This window comes from Anabrus simplex, chromosome 13, assembly GCF_040414725.1.
Source record: "Anabrus simplex isolate iqAnaSimp1 chromosome 13, ASM4041472v1, whole genome shotgun sequence".
Taxonomy (NCBI): domain Eukaryota; kingdom Metazoa; phylum Arthropoda; class Insecta; order Orthoptera; family Tettigoniidae; genus Anabrus; species Anabrus simplex.
In genome coordinates, this window is record NC_090277.1 from 60,302,945 (window position 1) to 60,315,389 (window position 12,445).

The 12,445-nt window shown below is 39.9% G+C and overlaps 1 protein-coding gene across 2 annotated transcripts in view; it reads right to left on the bottom strand.

Annotated features, from left to right (window-relative positions):
• dre4 (SPT16 homolog, facilitates chromatin remodeling subunit dre4) overlaps nucleotides 1-12,445 on the bottom strand; it is a 165,252-nt gene that overhangs the window by 19,511 nt on the left and 133,296 nt on the right. For both annotated transcript variants that reach the window (XM_067157313.2, XM_067157314.2), the window contains exon 20: nucleotides 7,839-7,904. In XM_067157313.2, coding sequence (XP_067013414.1) covers nucleotides 7,839-7,904 — 66 coding nt within the window. The remainder of the gene's footprint in view (nucleotides 1-7,838; nucleotides 7,905-12,445) is intronic.

The following is a 12,445-nucleotide window of genomic DNA, read 5'->3' on the forward strand; positions in this document are numbered from 1 at the left end:
GGCCGCTTCCTTCCAACTCCTAGGCCTATCCCATCATCGCCATAAGACCTATCTGTGTCGGTGCGACGTAAAGCCACTAAAAAAAATTAAAAAATTTTTAAAAAATTTTTAACCAGAAAGCATTGTCATCGCACCTTTTCTAACAGTCCCCTGTGAACAGCGGCCAACAACAATTTTCTATAGACCAGTGCACTGCAATGGTGGGAGCTAATATCCCCCTGCATAAACTGGAGCATCTTCAAACTTCAGCAAGCTGCCGGGAGCAATCAGCGAGTTGGATAAGAGTGGCTTTCCCTGGTGGAGTCATTTAGGGTTGTGGAAGAAGTCAGGAGAAGCTTTTGACCGAACCTCTGGGAAAGTAGCCGCTGTCAGCAAAATGTTACATGATAGTCCTGCAGCAGAATCCATGATGGAAAGTGACTGTAAAAGTAGCCAAGGTGCTACGAGGTGAGGTAGATGATGCAGTTGAACTAAAACCAGATGAAGTGGCTTCATTGAAGTTTTGTGATGTTGAGAGATCTTTCTCTCAGTACAAAACATTCTGCCAGACAGGAGAACAAGATTGCTACCAGAAAACATTGAAAAGTTGCTTGTTGTAAATTCTTTATATTTATATACCAGTATATGAAATTATAAGTATTTTTTCATGCTTCTTTGTTGCCTATTTTACACATTAGTGCCTATTTACATGCCTATTTTGGCTAATTTAAGAGCCTATATGCCTGTCTATTTTAACTGTTTTTTAGTGCCTATAATTCTCGTCTCTAGTGATTACATACTCCATTCTTTACTTGTAGACAACAGAAAATGGAAAATTGGCCAATCATGGTTCTGATATGGTTATACGTGTTTCGTTTTACATATTTTTACATACGGTTTTCTTAGTAATATTAAATATTTTTACATATTATGTGAAGAATGTACACTTTTGTACGTCTAGGTATATATTTAAAAAAATTAAAACCTTGTGTCAGCTAGTTTAATTTTTTTTTTTTAGACTCAGGGGTCGATGACCTTTGATGTTAGGCCCCTTTAAACAACAGTGCAGCACCAAAACAGCAAGCTAAGTCACGCATCACATTTAAGCCACCAGGTTTTGAGCTCGCCAGAAAAATTTGGTGTACTCTAAACCGAATCGAACTAGTTGTGGCAGATATGCAGACTCCCTTTATAAATGGAAGAAAATTCCATCTACCAAGTGTAGTTGTGGTGGTGAAAGACAAACTGTTCAGCATATTATCCAAGAATGCCCTCTAACAGCCTTCTCAGGAGATCCAGCCCAGTTCCTGATGGCTACTCAAAACGGTGTTAATTATATTAGCGATACCAATTTGACATTCTGCCTTAATGTGTTCAGACGCGTAAATAGTTTTAAAATATTTTTATTGTGATGTGATTGTAAACCATACTATGAATAATAATAATAATAATAATAATAATAATAATAATAATAATCACCAATTTTTAGACTATAGGAAAATACATGGTGAATTTCATCTAGTGTCGAGTATATTCCAATGGCTAGAGATAGCTTTAAAATTCCTTTAAAATTAGGAATTAAAACCTTTGTGAAAAACAGTGGGTCCAAGGGCCTCAACTGTACACAACAGAACTAATCATTTCTCAGAACCTGGAATGGCTAGGTGTCTTTCGTTGGTCAAAACTTTAACGAACTCCATGCAGTCTTGAAACAAGATCCGCCAGAAGACATTTCGTCGAGCTAGTGACGTGTTATTTCCTCATTCTCTCTTATTCTGAACAATGTATTCTCTTTTTAGTGTCGCATGTTGTTAGTAAGTGTAATGTTTGTGAATTTGTTTCCAACCCCGATTCATTTGCTTTTCTGAGTATGGTATTACATTTTACGAGGGCTGGCATCAGAGGTAGGGTGATGCTCATTTGTTTTACGAAACGTCAATTTAGAAGTTAAGCTGTGCGGAATATAGTTACCAAGGGATTTTCCAGCATATCTTGCATCATTCTATTCATAACTCATATTGTCGCTGATAAGGTGGTGGTCAGGTAGTTCAGTCAAACTTAATAAGGAAGAGTTTGTTGAGGCAGAAATACCACAGCATTTCAATTGCCCATTAAACATGAGGAGGGACTAGCATGTTTAGATCTCGTGACAAGAAATGTAGTGCGAAAGGACTTTCAGTGAGAAAAGCTCCCTGAAAAATTATAGTATTTCCCAGACAAATATTTTGTTATAAATCATTTAGAATAATCGAAATAAAGATGAATGCTTATATTTAAGGTGGATGTTCTTTGCTGTTAAAATGTTAGATTTTTTACAACCTTGTTTTAGCAGACACCTCTCGTAACGAACATATTTTCCACAGAACCGATGGTTTCTGCAAAAGAGAGGTTCTACTGCTGTATATATTACAGATTTAATTAATATTTCACCAATATTTTCTACATTTTGATGTATATATTTCATCCTTTGATTTTCATAAAAATCCAGGTCCTAGTTATCAGCAACTGAATGTAAACACCATTGAAAGGGTGACACATTTCAAACACTTAGGATGCTGGCTAACACAAGAAGCCATTCTCCACGATTTAGAGTGCATAATATTATTTTTAAATATTTGAAGTATTTTGATTATGCCTTTAATTTGATAGTTTAATATTGTCCAAAACAGAAAAGAGTGGACTATATCTAAATCAACAAATGGAGAGATTTAAAACAATTTTGTCGTCCTCCTAATAAAAGGAATATACAAATATCAACTGGCTTGCATGTTGCCCTACGACAATAACAAGAAAGCAAGGTCGATTGTGTTTACATGTGTAAAGCTGACTTGACATTTTAAGGGTGGGAGGATGGACACACATCTAGTTGGTGTTGGCTCAAGGACAGTTGATAGCAGAGGAGGAAGCTGCATTTGGAAGAAGACGCAAACTCTGAGTGGAAGGTTTTAATAGTAGAAGTTATTCTGACAAGGCTGGATTGTAAGTAGAAGAAAGTATAGTGTTTATTAACACACATAGTAGTTTAACTAGATGTTAGAATGAGTTGCTTTACAGGTTATAACTAGATTCGTAACCATATGACTGTGTATATTATAATGTTATAGTCTGGAATGGAAAAGGAGGAGGGTTAGCTGGCTTGGCAACCAGCGGAAAAACAGCTAACGCCGAGTGTTGCGCAGCGGTAAATAACTAGACCTCCCATAGGGGGCCAACAGCTTTGGGCGGATGAGCCCCTTCAGGTGGGATGATGGTCCTCTCAGTGTAGGAAATGACACTGGAACCCATTAACCGTGTCTTTGGCCCAACGGCAAAACGGACGGAGGAACCTCCTTTTTGTGGTTCTCATCGGACATGGAAGCGGATGAGGTCATGCCAGACGGACTGGCTGAGAAGGCGCAACTCAATGATATTTCAAGTCTGCGGCAGTCCGTTGCAGTCGTGGTACTAGAACCTGCATGTCGCATTTCATTTGTGCCGCAGGGTATAGTTCCGAGATCAGTGTGTGGGTCACCTCCTTGCAAGCTGCGATCCACCTTAACCAAAATCCCACTTGTGGCACTTTTTCCTGCTGTCACCCCCTTCAACTCAAGTACAACGGTGATGGGATAAGGATGGTGAAGGTAGGTTTTCGGGTGAAACTGGAAGCCTCTACTTCGGACCTGCATGTTGGCAGCAGATGTGTGATGGTCGTCTTTCTGAGACCCCGTAACTACTCAGAAATTTGGTCCTGCATCTGTGTTTGGGCAGGCCTATTTAGGATCACCGCTGCCCACCCTGAATGGGAAAGGGCCTGGAAAATGTGGGCTAAACATCGGTAGTCACACTCTCAGCTGGCTGGAAGGCTGCACCCAGCGTGTCACTCCTTATGCGGTCGAAAAATGAAGATTACCAAAACTCTGATTATAGGAACCTGGAATGTTCAAACCCGACTTGATTTGGAAGACAATAACAGACCTGAGAGAAGAACAGCGCTTGTCACCCATGAGCTTGGACGAATGAACATTGAACCAGACTGTCCAGCAAACGTAAATTTACAGAGTTCAGCTCAGGCTACACAATCTTCTGGGCAGGAAAAGATGAGGGAGAACACCGCATTCATGGTGTGGGATTCACTGTGAAGACTACACTGTTGAATGATTATCAGCCAACTCCAACCGCTGTCAGTGAAAAAATTACGACTCTCCGAATCCCACTCTCTGGAGCTAAATCTATGACCCTCATCTCCGCATATATTCCCACCTTGGATGCTGATGTAGAAGCTCAAGACCAATTCTACAACCTGCAGAGCACTACCATCACAAAAGTACCACCAAGAGACAAACTCTTACTACTTGGCGATTTCAACACCAGAGTTGATAAATATCACCAATTAAGGGGCAGTGTGATGGGAAAACATGGACTTGGCAACTGTAATGCCAATGGTCTACTGCTTCTTGGTTTGTGTGCAGAACATGAACTCTTCATTACTAATACTCAGTTCCGCCTGCCTAATCGCTACAAGACCACTTGGATGCATCCTCGCTCAAAGCACTGGCACAACCTTGATTATATCATCACATGCAATGCGATAAAAAAGGTGTTCTTGTTACAAGGACCACAAGAAACGTCCACGACTGCTGGACAGATCATAAGCTCCTTTTTTGCCGGTGAGAATTTCAATCTGTCGCAAACAAAAAAGATCCATCCACAACCTACCCAGAAATAAATTTGATACTTCTAAACTTCAAATTGAATCCATTGCTACAGATTACATAAATGCAATCTCAATCAAACTGGCTAGTCATCGAGTCAGCAGTGATAGTACAAATCAGGAATGGGTCACGCTTCAGAAGGTCATCACTGAGTCAGCTGAAGAAACAATTGGTTTTGTGAGGGGAAAAAAGACAGGATTGGTTTGATGAAAATAATTAAGAAATTAAATGTCTAATCAATGCCAAATGGGAAGCCGATCTATCCTATCTTCAAGATCAGTCTTCCAATGTGAAGAAATCACCTGGTGGCAACAAAAAGCTGAAAAACTGCAAAGACTATCTGATGCCCATGACCTGCAAAACTGGCATAAAGGAGATATTGGTCCAATTCGATCTTGATCAGGTCATTGAAGACTGCTGACAACTCCACCATTTTAACTGATAATGGAGAAATTTTAGAGCACTGGAAGGAACGTTTCTCTGCACTTCTAAATCGTGTCTCCAATGTTGCCGAGGACTTTCTTCGTAATGTCCCTCAGCAGCTCCAACAACCATGGATGACAGTTCCACCTACATACAGAGACTTCACCAAAGCACTCAAATTAACTAAAGCCAAGAAAGGCTCCTGGTCTTGATAACATCCCTCCGGAACTGATACAAAATGGAGGTAAACCCTTGAAGACTACTTTTCACACTCATCCTAGATTTGGGAAACTCGATAAGTACCAGACGATTTGAAGAATGCTACCATTTTCAAGAAAGGCGATCGTAGTGTATGTAGGAACTACCGTGGCATATCGCTTTTGTCAATTAAAGGTAAAATTCTCGCAAGAATTCTATTAAACCAGCTCCGAGTTATCTCACAGAGGATTTTGCCCAAGTCTCAATGTAGTTTCCGAACCTCCAGTGGCACAACAGATATGATCTGTGCCAGAAAACTCCAGGAAAAATGTAGAGAGCAACAGCAGCCTCTGTATTTAGTTTTCTGCAATCTGGAAAAAGCCTTTGATTCAGTACCAAGATCTGCTATGTGGAAAGTATTGAGACATTTTGGATGTCCTGAACCTTACGTGGAATTGGTTCAAGCTCTTCATGATGGTATGTCTGGACAGGTTCTTCATGCTAACTCAGTATCAGAATCGTTCCCAATCACTCACGGATTGAAACAAGGCTGTGTGCTTGCTCCTACACTCTTTGCACTATACATGGCTGCCATGCTGCATGAATCATATGCAAAACTTAGGCACGGAGATTAAATTTCGTTTTGATGGAGGCCTTTTCAATCTGGCAAGACTTCGCTCAGAAAGATGTACCCGGGTGACAGAACTGCAGTATGCTGATGAGACTGCATCTCCTGCTCTAACACCTGCAGAACTACAACAGTCAGTCAACTGCTTTACAAACTGCATGGGATCGCTTTGGTCTTGCCGTTAATGTGAAAAAAAAAAAAAATAATAATAAAAAAAATAAAATAAAATTAAAAAAAAAAATAAAGTACTTGCACAACCTGCCCCAGGATTAACTCGTCCTGAGTTCGGTATCTCCATCTTAGACACAACGCTGGAACAGGTTGATCACTTTTCATACACATCTTGGAAGCATCTTGTCTAAACGGTGTACCTGTGAACAAGACGATAAAAGAATTGGGGCTGCTCATGCAGCATTCGGACGATTAATCCACAGAGTCTTCATGAATAACGACCTAAAACTGCATACCAAACTCACGGTGTACAAAGCTGTTGTCATTTCCACGCTTTTCTATGGCTGTGAAACTTTTGACACACTATCACCGTGATATCAAAAACTTGAGCGCTTCCACCAACAGAAAATGAGATTCATCTTGAATATTACATGGGATGACTATGTGACCAACACCGCAGTTCTCGACAAAGCGCAGCTAAATAGCATTGAATCAACAATCATCGCTTACTGACTGAGATGGTAAGGCCATGTTCACCGCATGGGTGATACCAGGTTTCCCCGCCAAATTCTTTATGGTGAATTTTGCTCCAGCAGTAGACCTCATGGAGCCCCTCTTAAGCATTTTTAAGGACCAGCTGAAACACATCATGAAGACAACCGGTATAGATATACAGACATGGGAAGAATGTACTGTGGACCATTCACTGTGGCGGAACACTACATCCACCGCTGTCAACTTGTTTGAAAGAGAACGTCGCAGACATCAAGAGGCCGAGCGACAAGCAAGAAAACTCCGTCAATTGCAACCCCGCCCTCCTTCATCCATTCGGTGTGATCTGTGTGGGCGTTTATTTTATGCCAGGATTGGTCTGTTTAGTCATCGCAAACACATCCATAATCTGAGCTGAAATGGTCAATGTATGCAGGAAGAAGTTATATATACTTGGATCGAGTTACAGCCGACGAGATAGATAATGGGTCTAAGATTTTGGGGCAATTTGTATAACCGCTGAAGAAGAGAGAAAAGATGCTCCTGAAACGTACAGGATGTAATGTGGTAATAAACATTTAATATATAATTTTAAGTATTGATTGGGCCGATGATAGATGTGTGATTTTAATGATAACCATGTGAATGTCATGTCAAATGAGTAAAATGGATTAAGTAAACAGTGTTTGGCGAAGGGTCAGAAAAACTGGAACTGAAATGCACAATTACATTAACAGTGATCGTGTTCACAGAAAATAACACAGAGTGGCCGCTAGTTACCTAAATCTATTTTCCCTGTGTTTCCCTTGGCACATTCCAGGGAACTTGAAATAAATAAATAAATAAATAAATAAATGTATCATAAGTCAAACAAGCTACACCTTATCATAAAGTACCAATCAATGAAGTGGTTTAGCAGTAATCCCACAAAAACTACAACAAACAAAATTGAACTACATTAATCACAGCAAGCAATCAGTCAATCACTCTTCAAACTAACACCTTATTCTTGAAACTGGCATATGTAAGCATGCCCGTTTCTAAACACCTTTCTGCTATCGATCGCCTGAGGACCATACGGAAACGGTAGTGGAATTCTATCGGCATTTCAAAATTAAATTAAAATAATTTTACCTCCTCCAATTTGAGGATAAGAAAAACGTGGGAACATTGTGAGAATAAATGAAGTATATCAGAGGATTGTTTCCACTGAGCTATAATACTTTCTAATCTCTAAAGGTATACATCATTTTTACCTGTGCTTATCGTTTGATTTGTGGCTGTCCTTGTGGCTTGAACTGTGTTTGCTCTTTGAAGAGTGCCTGTAAAAAGAAAAAAAAATTGATATAACAAAATCCAGGGCATTCAACTAATAAGTAAATCAAAACATTTGCGGTATGATGAAGATAGGAGAGGCAAACAAGAATAGAACACATTTGGAGGAAAGGTTCAGGCAAGGACAGTAACAAGAGTGAAGTACACAATATACCATATTTACGCGAATAATCCCTGCCACCAAATAACCCGCACCCTAAATTTAGAAAGGCTGATTTTGAAAAAAAAAATGCCAACATTGACGTAAATAAAACCCGCACCCCAATTTCGTGCCTCAAATTTTTTAAAAAAAATGTGCGGGCATTATTCGCGTAAATACGGTACTATATTCGTCTGATGAGAAGTTGCGGCAGCTTGTAGGTACAGCACGAGTAAAAGATACTACACTAAGTTACGAACATTAGTCATGATAGATGGTGCGAACTCTCTGAAACAGATGCATGTTCATTATGCCCGTGAGTGGGGGCGGCAGAATAACACCCACTGTATACACAGCTAGTGGCCGGCTAGTCTCACTAGCGTAACGGAAGTTGAGAACGGAAATTTAAAATTTAAAAATTTATTTTGAACAGCGGGCAGTGACTAGAGACTAATACACGTACGACTAAATTTACCATTGGAGGAATGAGATAAAGGTATTGACCCAGTATGGAGGCTGCTCAACTGGCTTGCATGTTGTCCTTACAACAGTAACAGAAATCAAGGTCAACTGTATTTACATGTGTACAGCTGACTGACATTTTAATAGTGAGAGGATAGACACATATCTAGTTGGTGTTGCTTCACGGACAGTTGATAGCAGAGGAGGAAGCTGCATTTAATAGAAGACGCAAACTTGGAGTGGAAGGTTTTAGTAAGTTTGGGTGAAACAGACACTTACTCTAGCACAATGAGTAGAACTTGTTTTGACAAGGCTGGATTGTAAAGAAGAAAGTGTACTGTTTGATTATTAACACAAGATTGTAGTTTAACTAGGAGACGTTAGAATGAGTTGCTTTACAGGTTAGAAGTACAGTAAAACCTCGTTTATTCGAAGTCGTTGGGATGCAAAAATCAGACTTCGAATTACGTGATTTGGAATTAACCACCAACTCGTAATTCAGAAATGCCAACTCTTGTCGCATCACAAAATATTCTGAGACCTGTTACTGCATGCAATTAACCTTGATTCACAGTTTAAACCTCTCAAATACCGTAGAAAAAGCTGTTCCCGAAATGTTTCCAACAAGGTGCATTTATATTATTCAAATAATGCGCTTGGATAAATCACAAGCAAACATAACTTCACGCAACGAAAGGAAAAAACACAATATTCAAAAACTAGGACAAATTATGCTGGATCCCCTGTGCAAATGCTTTATTTTTTGTATTAATGTACTGTCTGCATTTTTAGATGCCTTTTATTTGCACAGAAAATGCCTGACGTATTTAAAACATTGTGGCTTATCAAACTTTCCTATAGCGAGAGAAGGAAGTCTTTGCAACACAGTACAATGACCCCCACCCTTGTACAATTTCCAGGCTGGCACTACTTCGGCTCAGCATTTTTAAAAAAATGCAGTTTCATCGACATTGACAATATTGTTCGGTGCGTACAAATTGATTATATGAGCCACGCTTTTTCACCAATGGTCTGCATTGCCAGTGTTCGCAAATTTTGCTTCTTCGCACACTCCCTTTTCTTGGATACGAACGTGGATCCCTCACGGAAATTTTACTTTAGATATTGTATTTCGTTTTGGAACAACATAAGGGGCAAGCTTTCTGCCATCGCCTGTTACAGCAAGCAATGCAGTACATCGTTGTTTATCGCTTCTGGTAGTGCGTACGATAACACTCAATGTCCCCTCCTTATCGGTTGTTCAACTTTGTGGCATATGGAAACTGACCTGTGGTTCCTATTTGGGAGAGCAAATATTCCTTCGCTTTATGCTTCTCAGTCACAAAGTGATGCAAATCAATTACTTTTTGGTTGAAATCATTCTGCATTTTTGGGCATAATGTTGTTGTTCGTCTAAGAGCAAGCTAATTTCTCTTCATAAAATTAATTATACAGCCTTGGCTAACCTTCAAATCAGAGATACCGATTCCATGTCCTTTGAAATACAGCAATTCTTAAGAAATGGAATATCCAATGTTGCGTAACAAAATCGTATATTTAAGCAGATCCTCCTCTACTTTTGGAAACTTGCCCGTTTTTTGGTCGGCGAAATGCTTTGCAAGACTTGTTGGTCACTTGAAGCGCACCTCTCTGTCACCGCAGTAGCGTACGTTACATTCAGACACTGAATACTTAACGGCCCGCTGCCCTATTCCCATATGTTTCAGCGTAACTGATTCCCGCGAGTTTATATGATGCAGTATTATTCGAATACTAGCTCACTGTAGACTAACAACCAATTCTGAGATCACACTCATGAAATATGTTTGAACCAGACTGGAATAGAGCGTCATAAGTCACTTCTGCCCTAATTCTTTCACTGAACTAGTGCAGTGGTGTTTCCTACCAGCTGGTAACAGCACGTTGCTCAGTATTTGGAATGCCCGGTTTCGCAGCAGGAAGACTGCTAGCTGAGTAGCTGACATCTTTATTTCAAAACACAAGCGGAGCTGCGTGGTGGATGTTCCAAGAAGTGGGGTGTCAAATACGTGAACATTTCTTTTTCTCCACTTTGGTCCCAAAATTGGGATGTGTTAATTATGTGAGAAAATACGGTTTGTTAACACAGGCACAAATAACCAGATGAATGTTTTTAAAAATTAGATGAAGTCAAAACATCGAGTACATGTTTCTGGCACTAAAAGGTTTAAATTACATGGACGTAGACAATGTTAAATTGCTTTTCTTGGCAAAAATCCAGCCCTTGTTACACACCGTTTCTAAAATTCTAAGGAAGTAGAAATTAAAGAGATCTCTCTTGGAATTGAAGCTTTCTAGACTGTTTAGAATTACTGGTACAAGGGGTGGAAACAATGGCAGGGAGTACTCAGAATGAAGAAATAAAGCGTAAGATTTAGGAATAAACTCAGTGGATGAAGCTGTACGTATAAACCAGCTTTGGTGGTGGGGTCATGAGAGGCGAATAGAAGATAGGTTACGTAGGAAATGGACTCAGCCGTGGAGTGTACGAAATGGAGAGGGAGAGCAAGGCAAGGAGGATTGGACTCTGATTTTAATGATTTTTAAGTAGTAAGAGGTGTGGTACTAAGTGAAGCCGCAGAACTAACTGCAAATAAACGATTGTGAAGATGTACAGGGTCTCTCCTATAAACCCAGCCACAGCAGCTGTCTCAGCCCAACTTACATACATCGGGCACGGCCGCTCTGCTTTAAGCGTGTATACAACCTTATATGAAATCTCGCCTTATAAAAGATGCTGGAAGTTTCATCCTTCATAATGAGGGACTTCATAAACTCTATTAGTTAGAGTTATGACTGTTTACACGACCATTAAGATGAAACCAGGCCTCATCCGAAAAGAACACAGGCTGTGGGTTGAATAAACGATCATTCAATGATGCATGATACGACTCACATTATCTCGCTCTTGTGGCTGGATCGGCAGGTTTTTTAAACAGTGGGTCCGTGTAAACCTGTACACTCTGATGAGTAACAGCATTGTAGCTCTGTGTGCAGAAGAAACCAAAACCCTTACTTGTTGTGCTAATTTTGTGAGTGATTTATTCGGTGACCATTCAAGATTCACACCAATGTCATCTAGCATTTCCTCTGTTAAAATTGACCGTGTGCGCACTAAACCAGTAGTTTCAAATTTATTTACAATTACGTGAATCTCGGCTCATGAAGGTGGCACTTCACCAAAAATTGCTGAACAAATGCATCGTGCCCCGTCGAGCTGACTCGTACTCAAAATAACTTTTACATACGAAAATAGGGTGTTGCAATAATAAGTGTCTCACTATGTTAACAGCTGAGATTCAGACTAGCTATTGACGCTATGTCGAACAAGTGCAGCTGGGCAGTCGAGGTGTGTAAGCGAGACCCTGTATGTACATTAATCTTAAGATGTACACTTTTACAACCATTAAATAACATTATAATACTTAATTTTTGGGGTATTACGTCGTATAATGTTTATAATATTTTAATGATCCTATTGGTTTAAACTGTGCTGGAATATATAGGATCGTATTCTCAGGCAAGTTAGCGATTTTTACCTCAATCTGAGTGTTGGTTTGAGGTCCACTCAGCCTACGTGATTACAGTCTAGCAGATAGCAGCCAAGAGGATTAGACATCCCGACCAAACGACACCCCGTAGGCATTGAGGACGAGCGGCGGTTGCTTTGTGGATTGGATACAAACGGTTTTGAGAAATCTAGCAGGGTCCCTCCTTCGATGCCCACCCCTTCTCATGTTGGACACTTTTCTTTTTAGCCGGTATGTCATTATTATGTACTTACATGAATTTTACTCTTATTCGTTCATATTTATTTCCCCTCAGGTTGTATTGTCAGCTCATAATGGGAAGAATATTTTCCAGTGTTGGTACTTCAAACCCTCGTGT